This window comes from Xyrauchen texanus, chromosome 10 (genome assembly GCF_025860055.1).
Source record: "Xyrauchen texanus isolate HMW12.3.18 chromosome 10, RBS_HiC_50CHRs, whole genome shotgun sequence".
NCBI classification, from domain to species: Eukaryota; Metazoa; Chordata; class Actinopteri; order Cypriniformes; family Catostomidae; genus Xyrauchen; species Xyrauchen texanus.
In genome coordinates, this window is record NC_068285.1 from 30,740,874 (window position 1) to 30,765,520 (window position 24,647).

At 37.1% G+C, this 24,647-nt stretch overlaps 1 protein-coding gene across 1 annotated transcript; it reads left to right on the forward strand.

Moving 5' to 3' along the window:
• LOC127650575 (anillin-like) lies at positions 1-24,096 on the forward strand. The gene is made up of 25 exons (XM_052136076.1): positions 1-121; positions 1,150-1,300; positions 2,565-2,981; positions 3,656-3,987; positions 4,681-5,068; positions 5,147-5,343; positions 5,432-5,536; positions 10,539-10,647; positions 10,880-10,948; positions 12,028-12,233; positions 12,494-12,648; positions 13,431-13,575; positions 13,691-13,826; positions 13,918-14,091; positions 14,219-14,345; positions 14,433-14,481; positions 14,591-14,641; positions 15,013-15,045; positions 17,104-17,125; positions 17,206-17,318; positions 17,569-17,622; positions 17,896-17,982; positions 18,686-18,793; positions 20,105-20,277; positions 21,440-24,096. Exons 1-25 carry the CDS (start codon positions 104-106, stop codon positions 21,552-21,554), a joined length of 3,534 nt encoding a protein of 1,177 aa, XP_051992036.1. The 5' UTR covers positions 1-103; the 3' UTR covers positions 21,555-24,096.
• The last annotated feature ends 551 nt before the right edge of the window (positions 24,097-24,647 follow it).

The following is a 24,647-nucleotide window of genomic DNA, read 5'->3' on the forward strand; positions in this document are numbered from 1 at the left end:
CGCGTGTCGTGAATGAGAGAGCGGAGAGCGTTTTGCTCCCTCACCAGACGAATAAAGATAGAGTATTGTGATTTAAATTAAGCTGCACGGAGTATATATTGGGATGGATCCATTCACTGAGGTGAGTATGCTTTTGTGACAGCTCATTAGGGCAGTTAAATGATTCAAGAATCGACATAAACGAGCCCGTTTGCCCCACCTATCTCTAACGCTATGAAACTTAGAAGTTCTGTATTCTGTAGTTATTGTTTATATAATAATCAAAGAAATATATTACTTTACAAAGCCGTTATTACTTGTAGTTACAATATTATTTATAACAGCTGTTAATCAGAGACTTATTTATTGCTTTGCTCTGAGTTTGTTCTATTAAATTATTGCCAGTCTAATGTCTCCTCTGCTTCATGTCTGACTTTAACGTGATCGTCAGTTGCATCTTGTTTTGCTTTTGTATATCATGTTATTGTTGTAAATGTCAGTCAGTATTCTGTCTATTGTTTTGTTTATCCCATCCACTGAATAACAATCACTTAGTGCCAAAAGTTAGGTACGGTTAAAATCTAAAATACAGTCTCCTTGATATTTGCAGTTTCTGCATTTAAATATTAGTCATCTTGATAGACTATTTGTTAGTAGAAAGATAACTTGTGGCAACTAGAATACAGAAAACCTGGTTTGACTGTAGCCAATAGGTTTCAACTACGGGGCCACATGACAAAATTCCATGGATATGAAATCCTCACTAACTGAAATTTCCACTCATTCCTGGGAGACCGCCATGCAACAGCAACACACGAGGAATGTGTTTGGTCTTGTATAGTAACTCCTGTTAGTCATGTCTGTGAGATGTTCTGCCAGGAGGAGTTGCTGGGTTGTTCACACAGAAAACAAGCAGTGAAGATAAATGGGGCCCATAGAAAAGGAACTGAAACTTAGACATTTTGTTGATTCAATTCTGTTCAGACCATGCATATTATTGAGTCCTAATGATTTTACTTTTGACATTTTTAACTAATCATAAAGTTTAGTAAACTGATGTATTTTGGTGTGTACAAAAAAAAAATATATATATATATATATAATTATGCGCCATAATAAAGTGCATGTTTTTGCCAATCTGTTTAGATTAATATCACTTTTTGCTCACAGAAACTGTTAGAGCGCACAAGGGCTCGTAGAGAGAATCTCCAGAAGAAGATGGCGGAGCGACCCACATCAGCCAACCGACCAATGGCAAAGAGAACACGAGAACCACTTGTAGATACGAACAGTGCCATTAGTGAGCCCCCCGTCGAAAAAGGTTCATTTTGATGTTTCGTTACTGTTTTAAACTTTAGCTTTTCATTTGTAGCATGTCCGATTTGACTGATTGCTTACAGAGATGGTTCACCAAAAAATTAAAATTCTCTAATTTACTCACCCTCATGCTATCCTAGACATATATGACTTAATTTAATCTGATGAACACAAAGATTTTAGAAGAATATCTCCGCTCTGTAGGTCAATAGGGTCCAAAACTTTTAAATTTGATATCGGGGCGAAATCTCCACTTTCATACAGCCTTTCTAAGCCCCAAAAGCACCCTTATCTCCAAATAGTTATTTTGCTTTTGGCGATTCACATTCTTTTTGCATATTGCCACCTACTGGCAGGAAGGAGAATTTATAGTAAAAAATTACTTGAATAGTATTCAGTTTCTTGCCCACACTTATTATATCGCTTCTGAAGACGGATTAACCACTGGAGTCTTTTACGCTGCCTTTATGTGCTTTTTTGAACTTCAAAATTTTGGAAAACATTGACTTCCTGACGAGTCGAGATATTCTTTTAACAATCTTCGTTAGGGCCGTTACATAGTCAACGCGAGCGAGCGACGCGCTCCCTTTCATAGTCTAAACAGTGGACGCAAGCAGACGCACGCGTCACGGGCGATGCGTGAAATGCAATACACCGCTCCCGCAACGGGGTAGTAGAGTCTGGTGATATTAGTAGAGTCGGGTCACGTCATATTCACTTTTTGTGCGCCCTAATAAACTTGTCACAGGCACTTTTCCAGTCCGTTTTCGCCTTATCTACGGTCTTTCCCATCGCGGTTGCAACCTCCCTCCAGGCATTTTCCAACGCTATTTTATTGGAGTGTAATTGCGACGAACTGTCATATAAATGCGGATGTATGATGTATGCGTATAAGCTCACATAATTTTTCCTCTTCGCCCGCCATTGTATTTAAATCTTCTTCTGTAAACATAATATACTTGAATTAATGTACAATACTTGCAATGTCGCCCCCACCGACAACGCATAGTATTGCATGCGTCGCGTATCAAAAACTAGGATGACACATTTGGCTACGCATCGACGCATAATGGCGGCCGAAGCGTAGCGACGCGTAGCCTTTCAGATGCGTACCGATGCGTTGACTATGTAAGGGCCCTTAGTGTTTTGCAGAAGAAAGACAGTCATACACATCTAGGATAGGGTGAGTAAATGATGAGAGAATTGTAATTTTTGTGTGAACTATTCCTTTAAGATGAATGACCATTCTTTTTAACATTTTTGTACAGCACTTCCCTCCTCAAAGCCATCTCCGTCAAAGCGTCGCTGTTCAGATGAGAATACCCTCATCACTGGAGAAGAAAACAAGCAACCAGTGGGTACACATTTTACAGCCTCTGAGCCCATGACAGACAAGAAGCCACCCCTGGCACCAAGCAGTGCTCGCCCTCGGCCAGTGGAGCAAAAGGTTACTCATTGTACCCCAGAACCCCCAGAGATGCTGCCCATTCATCCTTCTCCAGACACAGAAAAGATGGTGGTGTGCCCTCCACAATCTCCTGCAAAGCGCATAGAGAATGTTGTGAATCATTCTGCTCTAGATGGAGCCAGAGAGACTCCTAAAGTTACACCAACCCCAGCCCCCTCTGGCATGAGATCACGCTTACAGAGACTGGCTGAACAGAGGCAGTACTGGGACTCTGAGGGTAGGCTGTTACCTTTGACTACCTGGAGACATAGTGCTTATTTACAAATTTCTGAAGTAGTGATGCTTGTTTTGAGTTCTCACTGGATTGATTTAATTTAAATTAGTAACAGGCTAATATATTTGATTAGGCAAATTAATCAGCAAATATTTGGACAATTTCAGAATCGTTAGTGCATGCTTTCAAATATTTTGAGGGGATTTTTTTTAAAGATGCTGTTTTTTTTTTTTTCATGAAAAAGCCTGCAAAAAATGTTCCTACTCCCTTAAATATATTAAATAAGTGTCCTGAGATTTCTCACAATTTTCTGTGATGGCTGTAGACATTGTAAACCGCAAATGTAAATGTGTCTGCGGACATTGACGCTTTTCACCTGTCAATCATTTTGCTCGTTCTCATAGCGTTGTCTTTGAAGCAGATCATTGAGGCTATGATTCATAATGTTTGTCAGTTGAGGGTGCTGTTGTGCCACTGTTGAATTTGACAGACACTGGACCAAATAATGCTGCTCTTTTGCTCAGTTTTGGTCTCAAAATTATCTTTGGAGGGTAGTGTTTTGTGATTGTTAAAGATGAAGTGCCTTTTTTCTTCTTTTTTTTTTTTTTTTTTTCTCTCAATGTTTAAATACTTCTATCTGTGTGTTATATGTAAAATTCTGTTATTTCTGTTTTTAGGGACTTCAGAGACTGTCCCAGAGAGCATAGTGGTATCTCCTCTAAATTCCCAGAAAGAGGAGCTCCCCCCTACTCCTGCTTCTATGAACTCTGGGCTACCTACTGGAAGAAAGCGTAGATTCGCAAACCTAGCTGCCACTATCGGTTCCTGGGAAGATGACCTCGGACACCCGCCCACTCACCGGGACAATTCACAAGTGCAGCCTGGCACAGCCTGTGTGCATCCACCAGCCCGTGCTGCGGCAAACATCAATGCGAGGCCAACTCCTGCTGTGGAGCGACCTCAGTCAGCGCGGCCAGCTCCACAAAAGTCTATTGACATTGGTCAGCAGGTGGGTCATGATAAACAACAGATTGTACTCTATGTATTTTATTACATTATATTGTATTGTGGGTTGATAATTGTTTGAATGTCTTTTTAATGTGAGAATAATTTAATCTTGTTGAGACTTCAGGGCTCTAGACTAAAGAAATACTAAGGAGCCAACATCTAACATTAAGGAACTATATGCTATTTTTGCATTAGTTAATTGATAAAGTGGTTTATGGCAATAGACAATACCAGTCTGTTGTTACTTTGGACATCTTGAAAAAAAAAAAGATATTGAATCACCTTCAATATAAATGTGTATATCATGATGTATATTGTTAATGACTGTTTATTAAAGATTTTTTGAACATTGGGATTATACATTTTTGCTTTTATCACCCACCTGTAATGTAAATGCAAAAACGGTTCTTGATTTATTTTGATTCTGCCATGATTTAGAATGACTTGCAGTTCAGTGAGTGAGTCAGTAGTGAGACTGATTCTAAATGATATCTCAGGAGTTTGAGAATCACTCATTAAAAATAACTGGTTCAAAAGAATTTGTTCAGGAAACATTGTCCTGCTTACTAAAGATGTAATTAACTAAAGTCTCTCCAAAGGGATTGTGTTTTTTTTGTTGTATGCTGGGATTTGTTTTGATGGATTTATTTTGGAAAAAGTGTACAAAACTTATGGGGGATGTTTGTTCTTTTAGCCATTGGTTTACTCTGCAGTCAAGTCAACCAGAGTGGTTCCTCCTTGTCCTCAGAAGACTGAGTTGCCTCAAACCAGTCTCGCTCAAGCGGTTCCCTCTCCTGCTTCCAGCCCATTGAAGATTTACTCCTCGACCCAGCCCTGCAGTCCACTCAAATCTTCGACAGCTTCTCCCTCTAGTCCCCATAAAGGTCAGATCCCTCCGAGCCCCTTGAAGAATCAGGGCCCATTGAACAAATTTAATTCTGGAGCACTTAATTCAAGTCCCGCAAAACCAGTTTTGGTATCTAAACCCTCTTCTGCCGATGCTGCTGTTGTACCGCCAATTCGTGAGAGGTTTACCAAGAACACAACACCTATACAGCAAAAAGGCCCAGCTGGAACTTGTGGTCAGTGCAGTACTTCTACTTGTTGTTGTTTATACTCAGAAGTGTGCATCTTTACAAATCTTTATGTTCACCTTTTAGGGGGTGTGAAGTCATTTTTGGAGCGTTTCGGGGAAAGGTGCCAGGAGCGTAACCAGAGCTCTCCCTCCACATTAGGAGGACAAGGCCTTACTCCCGCAACAACTCCTGTCACTCCCAAGTCCAGGCTGCTTCAAGAGAGGCTTGGAGGTGCCCGGGCTACCTCCAGCACTGCCATGCTCACTCAAAAGCAGAAAATGGCACGTTGTCTTAAATATTTTAAGTACATGTTTGTTAAATGGTAAGTTAAACATTAGTTCTAATTATTATTATATACACCCCCCATAGGAACGAGAGGCAGAACTGGCACAAGTTCGTAATCGATTTCAGAAAGGCAACATGTGGAGAAGCAAAGAGGATCTCTCAGAGGTCAAGAATGACCCTGAAATCAAGGTTTGCTATTTTGTTTGCTGCTGCTGCTTAAACTGACAAGGGAACATTTTTGTGGTTCATATGGTCCAGTTCATTACTGGACATAATTAAAACTGAATGTTTTAAGAATATTTACCTGAAAAACATTAGTGGAGTTTATCTGAAAGTGTTTATTTACCAATTTGATGTTGGTTTGAAACGCACTATATAATTAATCATTCGAAATAGATTTTGGCGCAATTGATCAGTTGTGATTTGAAACATTCTTTTTCATGATGCAATTGTGCTTAATTTTTAGAAAGGGAGGGGAAGCTGAAGAACATAATTAGGGGTGCACTGATCGATCGTCCACCGATCTAAAGCCTGTATTATTTTGGCCACGATTCTGCCGTCTGAGACAAATTTCTGGAATCCTAAAGGATTTCTGTCGTTGTAGGGCAAAATCAGCAAACTTACTATGTTTAATGGGACATGTTCTCAGACAGCCGATTAATAGCCTTTGCAATGATCTTTAGCCTCCGAAGTCAGTGTCAGAAATTTAGCATCGCAGCGTATAGTGTGACTGCTATTACGACGGCCAGATGAGATATTCCGCTCCTATCTCGCACCCTAATTCACTTGGAAAGAAGCCTGCTATGCGTTTGCACCACCATAGCAACATTTGTGCCCAGTTATCATTCTACTCAAGCTCTTTCAATGTTTTCTCTTCTTTTCATTATATATTAAACATTTTAATAAGGTAGCAGAAAAAACTTGGAGAAAAGTGTAACACTTTTTTTTTTATCATGCACTTTTTACAGCTCTATTTTAATTACTAGTTTACTTTTAATAAACTTACTTTAAATGTCTGTAAACTTCTTTAGATAAGATTCACATCACTCCAATTTTATATAATATATATATATATATAAATAAAAACATTAAAAGCATTTTGCATTGTGTAAGTGGAATTACGAGCAGCTCATGATCTCCTAATAATTTTTAAAACTGTCTATAAAATGTGGGCACTGTCAGCTTGAATTTATGGGCACTGGGAAGGATTCTACAGAAATGCCATGCTGTTATCTGCTCTTCCAACAAATCATCTGCCATACGGAATGCGCTAGAAACAATCTTTAGCACTCTGACAGAATTGGTCTATTTTTATTGATCATACTTGCATTCGTTTTAGTTCTAGGGCTTTATTTAGGTGGGTATAGCATCTGTTATAATTGTATATGCACACGATGTGTGTTGTATTTATGAATTCTTTTGTGTAATATTTTGTAAATCCAATCGCATGTCTAGTGAAACAAAGGACTTCTAGGTTGAAAGTTCTACCTGTCAATTACTCGCAGGGCTAAAACAAGATTTTTATCTTTGCTGTGTGCGGCTTTAAAGCGCAATCAGATGGACAAGACCTCCCGAATATTCTCAGAATGTCTGCTATCAAGATGCAAGCAGTGACACAGATGAGAAGCATGTAGCTTAAATCTAAAGTTGAATAGTACAGGTAGCCTAATCCACTAAAATAACTTCTGCACTGAAAAGTATAACCAACAGAAATGGTGCACATAAACTGACTTGTAATGTGTGCAGGGGTTCACAACCTCCTTAGTGTAGGGATAGGTGGATCTATACTAAAGTACCAAAACTTCTGATACTGATGTGGTATCAAGAATATCAGTCCTCACATAAAAATATTGATTCTGAAGTTGTTGCTTTTTTTTTTTTATACAAGTGATCGTATTATTTAGATTACATGAATATCAATGCATCTCATAAGCTTTGAAATTGATAAAAATAATTAAATTAGTGAATTGTTGCATGGCGCTGGAAGTGTTTTTCTTCCGCTCATCTTGATGTGCAGAAATTCTCAAATACATCAGCAGACCGACAGCACTCACCCTTTCAGTCATAGCGCTCGTTCAAAGAAGGAGCCGTGCTTTCCTGAGGTAATGAAGGAAAAACAGCATCCGGAGTTACTCACACTATGACAAACCTAAACGTGATGTATTATAATGGGCTTGTTTGACAATCTTAACAGGTTTATTTAAATTCAGAATTGTTAAAACATTTAAAATTAAGGTTCATTTTGAGGTTTTATATGTGGTTTATACTTACAAATTTTTAAAGGGTAAACAAAGCAGCCTAATAATTTTGTGTTTAGGCTCATATATATATATATATATATATATATATATATATATATATATATATATATAAAAATAGTAAAGTTACTCATTTTATCCAAAGAATTCAGTAAAAATTAATATCACTCATCTGTACCTGAGTGTCAGAACTCGCACTGTGTACGCATTACAATGACGTTTTGTTTTTTAAAATGTTTCATAATTACATGTGTATTAATATTAATTTGCCCATTTTCTAGAGCAGTGTTTTCCAACCCCTGTGCTGCAGCACACTAGTGTGCCGTGAAAGATTGTCAGGTGTGCCTTGGAAAATTATCAAATTCCACAAAATAAATAAATGCATGAAAGAAAAAAGAATTCAGGGATCCAAACTCCACACCTTTCAGAGAAATTTGCCATTTTGAAAACATAATCGGTCATTTTTGTGATTGTGAAGAGCAATGATTAATGTGCAAAAGTGACTGATATGTATACATTTATATATTATTTATATCTTTCTCATGACTTGCGTCAGCGCTGCAGAATACATTGAAGTCTATGAAGTGATGCCACTTTACACCAAAGTGTTATTCACGCACGTTTTTGCTTCACAAATAATGTCTGAGAGTACTAAGCAACAAGAAACATTTAAAAACTGTCCAAATTTGTGAAGAGACATTGAATGTCTCATTTCTTTTAATTAAATATGACCTTCTCGTTTATGAATGGAGACCCCAGTTATTTAACTAATTTAAATTCACCAAGAAAATGCTTAGACCTAAACTTAAATGAGTCCTTTTATTACTTTGAAAGCAAATGCAAGCTTTTTTTTTTCTCTCTTCCAAATACAAGTTTTCAATGTTTGTTCACACCTCCCGCTTTTTTACATGGCAAACTCATAAAATTGCCCCTCTGTGACGCTTTCTGCAACTCTTGTCATGTGGAAGGCGATGCAGCACTTGACGCTGGTGTTGAATGGAGCGTTGACGCCTTGACTCAACTTAACAATGACGAAAGAACATTATTGAAACTCTAAATTATTATTTGTCTATTATTCTGGTCTTTTCTGATAGACATCATTCTCAACAGTTTAAATAGGCTACTGTAGGAAAATGATACCGTAGATCTGCTTTGTGTTTATAATTCTTATACTGAAGTCAGTAGATTTGTAGCCATGCAAGTTTTAATAAAGGAGATGGTTATTGAAACTCACTATTAGTAGACTGTTATTGTTGTCTTTTTGGATGAATAATAATGCTCAGCCTGAAGGAAGACTATAGATCTTTGTTCTTTTAATGCTTAAACACTATAAAGTCTCTTGGTAAATTTCAGTCCTGAACGACTCAAAATGATTCACTTACTCTCATAAAACATAAGACGCTCATTTGTCACCACCTAGTGACATTTCCAGAAGGGGTCACTGAAGTAATCAATTAATAAATTTGAACACATTTGTCAAACGGAAGCAAGCCTCAACAAAATACTTTTTATTTTGCAGCTAATTCTGCACAATTGTAAACTTAAATCACTAAAATAACTGGAATTGGTGGTTTTAGCTTATTTTTCAAATAAATCCACAGAAACAATTTTCGTGGACCAGTGATTCTTAACTTTTTCTCCCCTCATGGGTTTGCATCCCTGTAATTTGTTGTGGCATTTCATCAACAAATCTACAAATTAGAAAAGAGGCAATTTTGTTGTTGTTTTTTTTTTTCATTACACATTTAGCACACTTGCCACGTGTGGCATCACACAGCGTAGCCTACCTATGTGACTTGCTTTTATTTTTTAGAATTTTGTTTTTGCAAAACACGATACTAAGATGGACAGAAAACAAGTTCTTGAAAAGGAAAACTATTGATGATGGTAAGCCTATGTGGGATAGTGGTGTACCGTAGACTGTTTTTGGTCATAAAAAGTGTACTGTGGCAGAAAAAAGGTTGGGAAACACTGCTCTAGAGTCATTACGGTAGTTATTCTGACTCGCTTCGCAGAGAGGTTAAAGGGGTATAAAAAGGAATTAAACAACAAATAAACATGTGTATACAAATCTGAGTACACCTTCACTGCCTTCAATATGCTCACTCGTGGTGTCAATCAAACATGTATGCTCTCCAGGTGCTCTCCGTATCTCATCAGTCACTCATCCCAGTGCTATTCTGTGAGGATCCCAATTTAAATGAGATTAATGTTGGTCACAATACCACTAATAACAGCAATTACATTTTAACCATAACAGCACCACGTCTTCATGCATTTGCTTAATAATTAGTCATTTGTGTTGCAGCAAAATGCCAAAGACAGTTAAAAAAAAATCATAGATATTAATGATTTCTCACTGGAGCATTTTTAGGGCTTGTATTGTATATTTTTCTTATTTTTGAATGCTGCATCTGTGTGTGATACTCTCATGGTTTTTACTGCTTACTAGTATGTCACAATGACCTTTTGATATTGACAACAGAACTATTCATAAATGTTAGCAATTCACAATTAATGTAATTAAGGTAACTTTATTAAAAGGTTCAACTCATTAACATTAGTTAATGCATTAGGGATCATTGTTGTTAGTTAATAAAATAAAAAAAAAATTGTTAGTTCATAGTGCATTAATGTTAACTAATACAACTAATAATTTTGATTTTAAAAATGTAATAGAATGTTGTGACTGAAATTACAGTAAAGTTGTAATTTAATGTTAACAAATGGAACCTTTTTGTAAAATGTTAATGTAATTTTACTGTGTGGGGCATAAATGTATAACTGCACAATATAACTTGTAAAAGTGTGGCAAAGGGCACTTAAATTAAAAAAAATAATAATTCTGTATCGGCTGATCTCAGAGATCGGCATCTGCCTCAAATTTCCTGAACTGTGCACAACTAAACATTGTTACCATTTCTTATCTTCAGGAAATGGAATCACCTGTACAGAGTCAGACATCTGCACCACTACTTTATAATGAGCTTTCTGCTCCAGTCCCTGAAATACTCGACAATCCTTCCGAATCTAGTGGAAAAGGTAATTCATTATTTAAGTCCTATACTATTAATTAATGTAGCCTCCTTCAAAAGCTTGAAGCCTTGTTCACTATGTCTCACTATTCTCAGTCTTTTGTGTGTGTGTGTGAGAATATTCCTGCCCTTTCTGCATTTTCAGTAGGCTGTTCAAAACAACACTAGTTAGCTATCTTCATAAAGTTTATGGTGTAGTTTATTGAATGAGTTCATAAACCGAGTCTGTCTTCCCTCAGACATGAACTGTGCTCTCCCAATCCCAGTAATGGAAGTTGAATGCAAAGTAGAGATGCCTGAAGTGAAAGGTATGGACATAAGGCAGAAATTCACTGCAAAATATATTGAACTTTATCTGTGGTCCTTGCTAAAGCAAGCATTAATGACTAAGTTTACATGGACACCAGAAAGCGGATTATTGCAAGAAAGTTGCATTCCTGTTAACATGTTCGCGGCTCTTTACTCCAATATAAATATGGCTTGGTCAGTAAAGAGCTTTCTCCACAGCAATGTCATTTTTCTTCAAAGCTTGTGTAAATAAAAACATGGCATCAGAGGAAGATTTGGTTTATTTTTTGCCGTTGCTTCGCTTTACAGATTTTACAGATATTATTATTGGGCTCCATCCTATGACGTTTTTTATCCCAGTCTGTTCACGCATATGCACACTCCTCAAAAACCTGTATGAATGCTTATGCGTTTACATGACCACATAAGCTGCGTTCTGTGGGAGAAACCCAGGTACGTTAAACTGCTTTCTCTTAACCCCTTAAATGGCGTAAGGAAAACTGTGTTCTAATTTACATGACGTTTCAGAACGCCTTTTTCTGCAAAAACCCTGGAATAAAGTTTTCTTAAGTGTATTTAAATGTGGTCACGCTTACTATTGCCTGTACTTGGGGGTTACAGGTTTGTTTAACGTTTTTGCTGTACACATGAATAGTACGTCAAATGCGACTTGAGGAGAAAAAAATCAAAGTAAAACGGGTGAAAAAAATCTCATAATTTGATCGAATGACCAAGCCATATCTAGGGACCAAATTATCAGAGAGATTTGGTGTAGGCTAATTTTGACTTGGCTTGTAAGTAACCATTTAGCAAACAACCCACCTTTAGCAACCACATATCGACAAGCTAAAGACACTCAAAACACCTCATTAATCACAGAGCATCAGCTTTGCAATCACCCACTACGTGCTAGCATTGTGTTTGTAATTTTTTCCCAGGCAAGTACCACTCACATTTTCCTCAAATGTCAACATTTAGTTTACTTAAATAAAAACATTCAGCATACATGATTTTTATCTTCACAATATACATATATTTATATATCTAGCTGTTTGTAGCATATTATAGAATGTGGACATTGTTGTTATGATCTTTGCAGAGGCAGAAGAAGTGCATGAGATTGATATAAATGTGGATGGTTCTGTAAACTCTGAAATGATAAACGAGCTCTTTGATGGAGTTTTGGATGAGAACGAGGAGGAGAGTGCAGAGGACGATGCCTTGAATATCTCCTCAATGTCTCTCCTTGCTCCGCTGGCAGAGACCGTGGCTGCTGTGGTCAAGAGCCCTGAGAGGAAGCTTATGGTGAGTACTGAGGATGTTCATTAAAGCTGATGAGTGTAATTGATTTCTTTGATCCCGGCTTTATATAAAGTCATCTATAAGTAAGTCTATAACTAGAAGTAATTTGTAGCTTGATTTCGGCTAAAAGTTTGAAACTGTGTCTGTGGTGCTATTGGCACAGGTTTACACACTTCAGCTTTAAATTATTATTAAGAGCGATTGCACAAGTTAAAATGGTCACTTGAGTTAAATTTCTCAATTCAACTTTTATTTTGGTCCAGACATCTACTCCTGCCAGCTCATTCAGTGAGAAGAGTTCCACCCCACAAGGGGCATCTAGGCCCAATAAGTTTCAAAGGACACGCATGACACGGGCTGAATCATCTGACGGCATTGACAACATAGATGAGGAGCAAAACCAAAACCTTCTCTACAGGTGTGCATCTGTTCAATGTAAACTCTTCAAACAACATTCAACTGATTTACTTAAAGGAATAGTTCACGCAAAAAAGAAAATGGCCTCATCATTTACTCACCCTTATGCCATTCCAGTAATGTGACTTTCTTTCTTCAGCAGAACACAAATGAAGATTTTTAGAAGAATTTCTCAGCTGATTTGGTCCATACAATGCAAGTGAATTGGTGCCAAAATCTTGACGCTCCAAAAATCACACAAGTCATCATAACAGTAATCCATATGACTTCAGTGATTTAAACCAATGTCTCCAGAAGTGATTTTATAGGTGTGGGTGAGAAACCAATCAATATATAAGTCAATTTAGAATAAATTCTCCTCCCTGCTCAGTCAGTCTGCACTTTTAAATTCTTCATGCATGCGCTCCCTACTGGGCAGTGAGAAGAATGTCCAGCAAAAATGTACTTGGATTATGGAATAGCAATGGAATATTGATCTGTTTCACACACTCACCTCACTCATATCTCTTCTGAAGATATGGATATAACCACTGGAATCATATGAATTACTTTTATGCTTCCTTTGTGTGATCTTTGGAGCATCAACATTTTGGCACCAATTCACGTGTATTGTATTGACCTACAGAGCTGAAATATTCTTCTAAAAATCTTAATACGTGTTCCACAGAAGAAAGTAAGTTATACCATGGGATGGCATGAGGGTGGCTAAATAATAAGAGAATTTTCATTTTGAGGTGGACTATTCTTTTAATATCATCACTTTGTGGTTTTGTTCGATTACAGCATTGATGCCTACAGATCCACCAGGGTTAAGAATGAGTCAGAGAGACCTCATGGTAAACAGGTGATTCTGAGAAAAGAGGATGTTTCTCAGAGAATGGAGACAATTGGGAGCCCCATTTACATCAACATTAAACAGAAAATGAAGGTCAGTTATTGGAAGAAGCACTGTACAGCTCATCGATTTCATATTAGTCATTTAGAAGCTGTTTGATCGGGAGGGATTTTGGTTATTGATAGCTTAATATTGGTTTCGATCGCAGATGTTGACCAACGAGATGAACCTGCAGCAGACCGTGATCCATCAAGCTAGTCAGGCTCTCAACTGCTGCACAGATGAAGAACATGGGAAAGGATCTCCAGTAGAGGCAGAAGCAGAGAGACTGCTGCTCATTGCAAGTGAGGAAAACGTTCCGTTTTGTACTGTTCTTATGAATGTCTAAATTATTTCTTTGACTTGGAAAATAATCGCTTTTTTATTTGACCTCAGCTGAGAGGAGGACTGCCCTCAAGGCTGAGCTTGACCAGTTGAAGGCAGAGAAGAAAGAACCCTGCAGTTCCCAAGTGGATATGGGTATATCTGCCTCTAAAGGCTCCATCTCACTGCTGGAGCTGCGACTCCCCCTGAAGGCAGACTTTATATGCTCCTCTGCCAACAAGCCTGGTAGATACGCTTCTGGATTTATTAAAACCTTTTTTTTTTTTTTTTGCATTTTAGTAAGTTTGAAGTGGTGTGGCTTAAATTAGTTTGATGCCCAGTTAGTTGACTCACTTATGTCTTATGTTGCAAGAATGTGGAAACCATTACTTCTTTGTGATGATCCGTGCTGGAGCTGAGAACACAGTGGCCACTCCTCTTGCAAGCACTCGCAATGCTCTAAGTGGCAATGCTCTGACCTTTACCATGAAATTCACTTTGTGAGTGTAATTACTAATTTTGTCAATCCAGTCTTGATATTACCACACCTTCATTGTTTTAACATTAATATTTTCCTCATTGTGCAGGTCCGATGTCTCTAATGACTTTGAGGTTGATATTGAGGTCTACTGTTTGGTGAGTACAGCTTTTTTTAATTGCTTTTAAGAGTAATGCATGAGTTTTGTATGCAGGTTAAATGTTTATTGGTGAGATTTAGTAAATGTATGATTCCCAACTCTCTCAGGTTCAGAAACGGGAGCTGATCCCTGAGAAGAGGAAAAAAAACAAATCAAAGGTAGATATCTTAGTTTCAAAAATTATATTTTACATTTACTCATTGCATACATGGAAGTGTAGTGTGTAACACCATAACAGCTTATGACATGGAAGCTTGCTTGTTGGTATGCTACATTTTAAAATCATCACTTGCTGGTGTGCAAGAAATTAATAATTTAAACAAGTATTTTATTTATTATTATTTTGTTTAGTCTGTTCAAACATAAAGCACATGGTGAAGGGTGTTTTTATTTGTATAAACATTAATATAATCTACAAAGGCCATTAATTTAATCTAATTATCTACAAACATTGCTATAAAGTACTATTGTGCTGTCACAATGCTGTTCACTGTCTTCTATTTTACATGGAATTACATTTATTTCTCAGGCAATCACACCAAAAAGGTTCCTCGCTATCTCTGTAAGTAGCCAATGTTCACTTACCTCTATAAATAACAGTGCATCCGGATAGTGTTCATAGCGCTTCACTTTTTCCACATTTTGTTAGGTTTCAGCAAAATGGATTAAATTAATTATTTTCCTCAATTCTACAAACAAACCCCATCATGACGAATTGAAAGAAGTATGTTTGAAATCTTTGCAAATATATTAAAAATAAAAAACGAAAAAAATCACATGTACGTAAGTATTCACAGCCTTTGCCATGACACTCAAAATTGAGCTCAGGTGCATCCTGTTTCCACTCATCCTTGATGTTTGTACAACTTGATTGGAGTCGACCTGTGGTAAATTCAGTTGATTGGACATGATTTGGAAAGTCATACACCTGTCTGTATAAGTTAACAGTGCATGTCAGAGCACAAACCAAGCCATGAAGTCCAAGGAATTGTTTGTAGACCACCGAGACAGGATTGTATCGAGGCACAGATGTGGGGAAGGGTACAGAAAAATGTCTGCAGCATTGAAGGTCCCAATGAGCACAGTGGCCTCCATCATCCATAAATGGAAGAAGTTTGGAACCACCAGGACTCTTCCTAGAGCTGGCCGTCCGGCCAAACTGAGTGATCTGGGGAGAAGGGCCTTAGTCAGGGAGGTGACCAAGAATCCAATGGTCACTCTGACAGAGCTCCAGCATTTCTCTGTGGAGAGAGGAGAACCTTCCAGAAGAACAACCATCTCTGCAGCACTCAACCAATCAGGCCTGTATGGTAGAGTGGCCAGACGGTAGCCACTCCTCAGCAAAAGGCACATGACAGCCCACCTGGTGTTTGCCAAAAGGCACCTGAAGGACTCTCAGACCATGAGAAACAAAATTGTCTGGTCTGATGAAACAAAGATTGGCGGAAAGACTGGAGGAAACCAGGCACTGCTCATCACCTGGCCAATACCATCCCTACAGTGAAGCGTGGTGGCAGCATCATGCTGTGGGGATGTTTTTCAGCGGCAGGAACGGGGAAAGATGAACGCAGCTGATGTACAGAGACGTCCTTGATGAAAACCTTCTCCAGAGCGCTCTGGGGCGAAGGTTCATCTTCCAACAGGGTAACGACCCTAAGCGCACAGCCAAGATATGGCTACGGGACAACTCTGTGAATATCCTTGAGTGGCCCAGACTTGAACCCGATTGAACATCTCTGGAGAGATCTGAAAATGGCTGTGCACTGACACTCCCCATCCAACCTGATGGAGCTTGAGAGGTCTTGCAAAGAAGAATGGAAGAAACTGCCCAAAAATAGGTGTGCCAAGCTTGTAGCATCATACACAAAGACTTGAGGCTCTAATTGGTGCCAAAGGTGCTTCAACAAAGTATTGAGCAAAAGCTGTGAATACTTATGTACATGTGATTTGTTTTTGTTTTTTTTTTTTTTATAAATTTGCAAAGATTTCAAACAAACTTTTCAAGTTGTCATTATGGGGTATTGTTTGTAGAATTGAGGAAAATAATTAATTTCATAAATTTTGGAATAAGACTGAAACATAATAAAATGTGTAACAGTGAAGCACTGTGAATACTTTCCGGATGCAATGTAAATGGAATAAATATAAGCTTTACAGTCTCAGAATAATTATGCCATAACAGTTTACAGTTACAATGCATGATTATACAAAGAAACTTTGTTCTTATGTACAGAGGAGAGTGTATTGCTCTAAGGGTAAAAAACCAGGGCAATTTCTAAACAAATTTATTGTTAATCTCGAGACAACTGTTTTCTCAGACTAATTCATTGTACTTCTGGCACATCCACACCTAAGGAGGAAGCAGTATCGCACAAAAATATGACTTTTTATAAAGCCATTGTTCCTTTTAATTTAGTCACAATAAATTAAGTGACAATTTATGGAAGGCCTGCTCATCCACCCAATTAAATCAACCTCTTGCATGATTTTTCCTATGTTCAATGTATCTAATGTTGCTGTGCCATAACATTTAGTTGTTATAAACAATATAAAATTTGACTTTGACATTAGATATCATGTTCATCAAAGCTTTTTTTCTCTCTTCATTTAACTACTATAGAAGACCAACCTCCAAACACCCGGTGAGTACTTGGTTATTAAAAGCATTTAAATCAGCTTTAACTCTTGTCAGAATTTTAAATGAAACTTTCTGTGTTTTCAGTTATGGCGAGCCCCGGTGGTCCAAATGCGGTGCGCACCAGCAGCTTTGTTCTCGTTGGATCACACAAGTTAACTCTATCCTCTATTGGGAAAAACAGGTTCCCCTTGGAGAAGGTAAATTACATTTGCTTTGTTTCCTCCCTCTGTCACTTTTTCTATCCTTATAGACCTCTAGCTCTTCCACAAATCTAACTTTTTATGTACTGTTTTGGTACTAACACCACAACCTGGCGATTTGTTGGCTGACGTCATTGAGGGAGAGGTTTGACCACAGCAAGTGTCTACACCAGCTTAATACAGTTTTAACAATGCTGCTTTTTGCATATGCTAGACTCTGTCACATGCAGTTATTTCTCTCTTTTAGATCAAATATGAAGGGAGTGAAAGAGAGCTGCTCAGTGACATGTTTCACAACAAGGTTGCTATATTTGCTCTGTGTTTAGGAACACTGGTTGTGTGTCTTGAGTATCTGGCTAACGAAGCTTGGTGTTTTGTTTTTTGGTAACTAACTGTCACTATGTGCTGTTTATTTATTGTCCTATGCCTTCATATTTTGGTTATTTTAAAGCTTTTGCTAATTCGGGTTTCTTCCTACTTTCAGCGAAATGTTTCACTTAACTTTTGCTCTTTCCGTGCCATCAGATATTTGTATAGGAAATGACAATGTCCCAATTCTCCTGTCTTGTTACAGGTTCCTTTCCTTTGTCCTTTGGAGGGGCACATTTACCTAAAAATGCAATGTGAGGTTGGCTCTCGAGTAGAGGAGAGAGGCTTCCTGGTGAGTCTATTGCAATTCTTATACAACAGTTAGTTTCAGTCCTCTAATTGTCAAACTGTGTTTCTAGATTGCTGAAATGTAGGATAACAGCACTGGGGTGCTTTCCTATTCGTATCACTCTTCTTGTCTGTGTTTACAACATTGCAGACAGGCTGCCAGACTATGTGTTGCTCGCTGAAATGCAACTGTTGATCCTGGGTTCCATATTATCAATACAGAATATAATTTTTTTATAAACTTATTTTTTATAAAATCAGGGTTCCCACGTAAAACCTGCAAATATCAGGGATTTTTAATATGGTTTTCCAGGCCTGGAAAGTCATGGAAATTAAAGTAGCACAAAACTAGGTAGCAAGCCATGGTGAGTCGGTTCTTTTCAGTGAATCTGTCAAACCTGTTCACAACTCCGTATGAAATGTTCAGTAAATTAATCTGTCTGAATTATTAAAAAAGATATTATTTATAATTATTTAATAATCACAAACGACTGGAAATATCATGGATCCGTCAAATTATATTCAGTTCAACAGCACTCTTGCTTGTGTGATTTTGTATAGTAAAGATGTTGTATAGTGCAGAATAGTAAAATGTTGTAGCTTTCATTGTCCTCCCATTAATTATACAATTGTGCTGCATGAACAAGAAACATGTTGGCTCCAGGTTATTTAAAATAATTAATTATTTTCTGGTCTTTTATTTACAGTCTATGTTTGAGGATGTCAGTGGTTTTGGGGCCTGGCACAGGAGATGGTGTGTCCTTTCGGGATACTGCATCTCATATTGGACCTACCCTGATGATGAGAAACGGAAGGTACACCTAATGTAGCCATAGTTTCAAAATCATTTTAAAAGTGTACTCTGTATTTGTTTGAATATGGGATCTTGGACTTACTGTATAGTGACACCTAGGGGCCTGGATGCAGCATAATTCAAATGCTGTTTTTTCAATTGCAGATGTCATTGTAGAAATTCAAGATTTACAGTGAGCTATGATCCATTATTCTATGAGTGATTGTATCCAAAAACATGTCGTCTTAAGATGGCAGCCCCCTTGGGGGGACCCTCTTCTTTAATAAGGTTTCTAATATTACTTGAGTCTCCATCACTTGTGAGTGGTCTTGATTTTTATACATATGTTTTACAATTCATTTCTTTAGGAGTAGGGATGTACATTTTCGTTCGTCGTGGAAATTGACGATTTATGAATAGATTAATCTTTAACATTAATATTGCAAAGCACACATGGAGGACTCCAGATAATATGTTTATGTTGGAGGGGCAATCACTGGCACGCCATCAACGGTGCGCAAGTAGACTATTTTATTTATATAAATTCCACACCTGCATTCTAATCTACAGCTTTATGTAATACTTATGTTTATGCAGCGTGTTTTCATGAGCTGAATGGGAGGCTAAACAAAAAGTTAATGTGAAGAGAATGCAGTATATCCAACAGTCTATTCAAAGTATAAATGAAATGTGGAAATAAAGTTTTAGGATTTTGCAGATGCGGTTTGCCGAAAAGGGCTAAATAGTTGATCGGCTTGTGATGTGTGAATGGCTTGCACATGCAGCATGAATCTAGTCATACTTAAATATTTTTTAGCCTCACATTCAGCTGATGAAAACACACTGTATGATAATGAGGAACACATACATCAAGATGTGGAATGGCACAGATATTTACCAGGAAAATAAAAAATGGCACTCCATGTCAAAAAGGTTGCCGACCACTGAGCCTATTGTTTAAATATAATTTACATCAATAAACTTAAGGAATGCAATTATTGTTCTTTTCCTCTTAATATAGTATAAGTTCATTGACATAATTGTAGGTTGGGATGAAACAAAAGAGATCAACAGTACTTTTCATTGTCATGTACTTTAACACTATCACGGTATGTGCAGAAAACATTAATGTTAATTTAAAGAGAAATGCTCCAACACACTTTACCTTGAGCCTGCTTCATCTCACATCTGTGAGTCGTCTTCTGTGAACTGGATAATGACATACAGCCTGCAAGCGCCCTCTAGTGGCGGGTGGCAGTAAGAAAATTACTGAGTGCACCTTTTAAGATGCTGTTTTATACGGTGTTAAAAATCACTATCTTTCTTTACACAGAATCCTATTGGTCGCATTAACCTTGCCAACTGTACCAGTCGTAAAGTAGAGCCAGCTAACAGAGAGTTCTGTGCTCGGCCCAATACATTTGAGCTCATCACCGTGAGACCACAGAGGGAGGATGACAGGGAGACTCTGGTCAGCCAGTGCAAGGACACCCTGTGTGTTACAAAGTAAGATCTCCCATTGCATATTCCATTTTATACAGATTAATCTAAATCTGAAAATCATGTGTCTGCGGCTTTTGCAACAAATCAACTATGTCAGGGTATACGTATTCCTGACCAAAGCTCAATTTTCACTGTAGAGACTAATGATCTCCTGTTGGCACTGAACTTAATTGAGACTGCACAACAATGGGATATTTTATTATTATTTTTCATTCAAAATCATGTGTTGAAGCACTAGAATCTAATAAAACTGATCACCCAACAATTGTGAAGATTCTAATCAAATTATCGTGCCTTAAAGCTACAATTTTTAACATCATCTTCTGCTGGGTACCTGGCCACTGTGGAATCTCTGGAAATGAGCAAGCAGACAATGCTGCCAAAGATGCATTATCTACAGAACTCTAAAAGTGCTCAATACCTTCCACAGATCTGAAACCAATCATACATTTGTATGTCAGAAACAAGTGGCAAATTGAATGGGAGCAGTGCTTAAATAAATTCTGCTGTTGGGACCAGAAGTTTCTTCTCTTTTAAGAACTGGTGGGACCAAGTTGCTTATACACAATGTCGGATAGTCCACTGAAGACTCGTGGGGATATTTTTCCCTGATAGCAAAAATTTGTGTGCAAGTGCAGTGAAAATTCAACATGTCAAAGCCCACTGTCTATCAAAAATATTTTATTGGATTGTAATAATTTTACTCCTGTGAGAACTCAGAAAACGTATTCCATTGACACCCTTGAAAATATTTTTAACTATATTTGTCCAAATTTAGTTTGTTTTTTGAATCTTAAACATCTTATTTAGTTTTACTTTTTCATTATTTTATTATTCGACATGAAAATAGCCATCAAAGCTGGCATGGCGTTAAGAAAGAAACAAATGAAGTAATACCAATCAACAATAATATGAATCATGTGCTTTCCTGGAGACTTTAAATGGATAATTCATCCAAAACTGAAAATTCGATGAACATTCACAAACTCTCTTGTTGTTCCAAAAGCCACTCTCCTTTTACTTGCCTTTTTTGTTCTATGTAGACAAAGTCATTTGAGTTTGGAACAACATGAGGGTTGGAGAATATTGACAGAATTATAATTTTTGGGTGAACTGTCGCTTTCATTTCAAATCCTTAAAATATCAATTGATCTGAAATGTGCAGGAACTGGCTGAGCGCTGACACTAAGGATGAGAGGAACCTGTGGATGCAGAAGCTCAACCAGATCTTGGTAGACCTGCGCATGTGGCAGCCAGATTCATGCTACAAGCCCATGTGAGCCTGTCTCTATCTGGGATCAAGGCCCAAACATATCCTGGTCTGACTTTCCCATTGATTTCCCATCGTTTACTTGTCTGATTTGGAAGTGCAATATGGTATGAAAGTTACAGAGTGTTTACAGATCCATTTTACAAGCTTCTCATTTTAGATTTGACAAAGTCAAATGTATATGGGATAAGAAGAAAAAAAAAATCAATAAAGCCATAAAATGAGACATTTACAGGGGCTTTCAGGTATGTTATTAATGTTGTGTTGATTAGTAAGGGTTACTTAAAATCTAATGAAAGTTTGCTTGCTTTGTTAAGACTGTCAATTTGTATATGTATGAATATATTTAAATGTGTCTCTTGCAATACTACTGTCTGCTGAGATACCTGCTGTAAGAATATTTTCGGAAGATTCCTCATTACTTATTTATGCATGCAGATGACAAGAATTCACAAAATAGAGTAAGACTAAATCTTTAAATTAACCACACACACTAAATGTCACATCTTGGTGACACCACAGCTTTAATTCTCCTAAGATTTTGAAGCTCTTCAACTTAAACAAACCCATAATATCTTTATAGTTTTTGAGCAGGTATACTTTCTGATGTATTTGCTTTTACTTTGCCTTTACTCCTCCATAACAGGAATCAGTATTTTGTTTAAATGGTTTGGTTGGATTTATAGATTTCTGAAAAATTTGCTTGAATTGAGAAATGTATATTTATATACATTTGCAGCCAAAAGTTTGTAATTCTGTACAGATTTTGCTGTTTGAGAAGGAAATTGGTACTTTTATTCACCAAAGTGGGATTCAACCGATCACAAAGTATAGTCAGGACATTACTGATGTAAAAATCAGCATCATCACTATTTGAAAAAAGTCATTTTTGATCAAATCTAGACAGGCCCCATTTCCAGCAGTCATTACTCTAAACACCTTTTCCTTGCGTAGTCATGCATAAATTGCTAATTTGGTACTTAAAAATCATGTGCCATCATATCAAACACAGTTGAAAGCTATTTGGTTCGTTAAATGAAGCTTAACATTGTCTTTTGTGTTTATTTTTGAGTTGCCACAGTATGCAATAGACTGTCAGTCAATCATTGTTTTGAGGAATGAAGGCTATATACAATGCTTGAAATTGCCAAAAACATAACTGAAGATTTCATACAAAGAGTCTCTAGTTTGAGAAATAGGTGCCTCATGTCCTCAGCTGACAGCTTTATTGAATTCTACTCATTCAACACCAGTTTCATGTACTGGGAAGACTCAGTGGTTTAGGCCTTATGGGAAGAATTGCAAAGAAAAAGCCACGTTTGAAACAGAAAAAACCAAAATAAGAGGTTACGGTGGGCAAAGAAACAGACATTTGACAACAGATAGTTGTAAAAGAGTGTTATGGATCTTAAACCATTGAGCTTTTGTGGGATCATCTAGACTGTAAGGTGCGTGAGAATGTAAGGTGCGTGAGAAGTGCCCGACAAGACAGCCACATCTATGGCAAGTGCTACAGGAAGTGTGGGGTGAAATGTCACCTGAGTATCTGGACAAACAGACAGCTAGAATGTCAAGGATCTGCAAAGCTGTCATTGATGCCCATGGAGGATTTTTTTATGAGAACTCTTTGAAGTAGTTTAAGAAGTTCTTTTTTTTTTTTTTTTTTTTTAAATAGTAATTTTCTATGTTATTTATACCCTGACTATACTTTGTGATCAGCTGAATGCCACTTTGGTGAATAAAAGTACCAATTTCTTTCCATAAGAGCAAAATCTGCACATTATTCCAAACTTTTGGCCACCAGTGTATATTTTGGATTAAGTACACAATGGAGAGCACATTTTTTTATTTTTATTTTAGATATTTAAGGGTAGTTTTACACCATGCCAGCTAATGCATTTTGTGCTGACAATTCAAAATAAAAAATTAGGTCTGAATATGTTTAAAAACCTTTTCTCTGTTTCTTTATTAAAACTCACCAGATCAATGAAGATTGGCTTCCAAAATAATAAAAATACAAATTTACGTGATGTTGAAATATGTTGGTTGTCAGTTTCCGAGATGAGATAAAGTGCTAATGGCAAAGGAAAGTGGTCAATGACATAAAAATTATGTTATTACTTGCCTTGATCCAGGTGGCTTTACATTAATTGTGATGGTTAAAATATTTATCATGTACAACTCCTATTTTCTAAGCGCTCTGTATGACATGTATGTTTTTGTGTGTTTGCTTTTTTAAAAGTTTTTTTTTTTTTAAACTTTTAAATGGTTATAACCTGCCCTAGATTTATATTTACATGTATCAAAATGTGTTTGTTGAATCTTTGTCTGTGATACCCCCCCGCCCCCCACTGAACATATTAATTACTTCAACTGATACAGATTTAATTTCCTTGTTATACAATAATACAAATTCAGCACATTCTCTGTAGAGATCATAAGGCATTTTCGTGTTATGGCATAGACTGGCTGTTTTCTGTTATCACCTCTTTTAAACACTCCAAATGTGGCTTCCATGTATTCAGCAAAGCTACAGTTTAAATAAACCATACTTTTGACAGCTTGCTTTCTATCAGTTATAAGTGTGTTTCTTAATCTTGATTGTAATGATTTATTACATTCGTTCTGTTTGATGTTGGCTTGCAAATGTGGATTTAACTGGCTCTCTTGTTCAATGTTCATTACTATATTTTGCTTGACAGAAAACAAAGTGTTTATGGACCCTGGGAAGTGTGCAAAGATATTGAAGCTGGTCTGTTGACAGATTAAAAAAAAAAACTTTATTCTTTACAAAACTGCTTAAAAGAACATTAATGGAACATACTGTATACTGGCATAATATTGTGTTTGTTATAAATGAAAGTCACTGTGTTAAAATAAATTCTAGATTTTATAGGCCAATTTTATAATTTGGGATCCCTGAGTTTGGCTGGCAGTCTATATGGGGGGTGTTAACTTGGTTAGTCTGAATTTGTAGGGTTTTTTTTTTTTTTTTTGAACTTTGTTAGTCTGAATTTGTAGGGGTTTTTCATCCAGTAATATATACTGTAAAAGTGATAAAATTCCACTGGTCAAAATGTGTGGGAACTCTTGATAATTAATT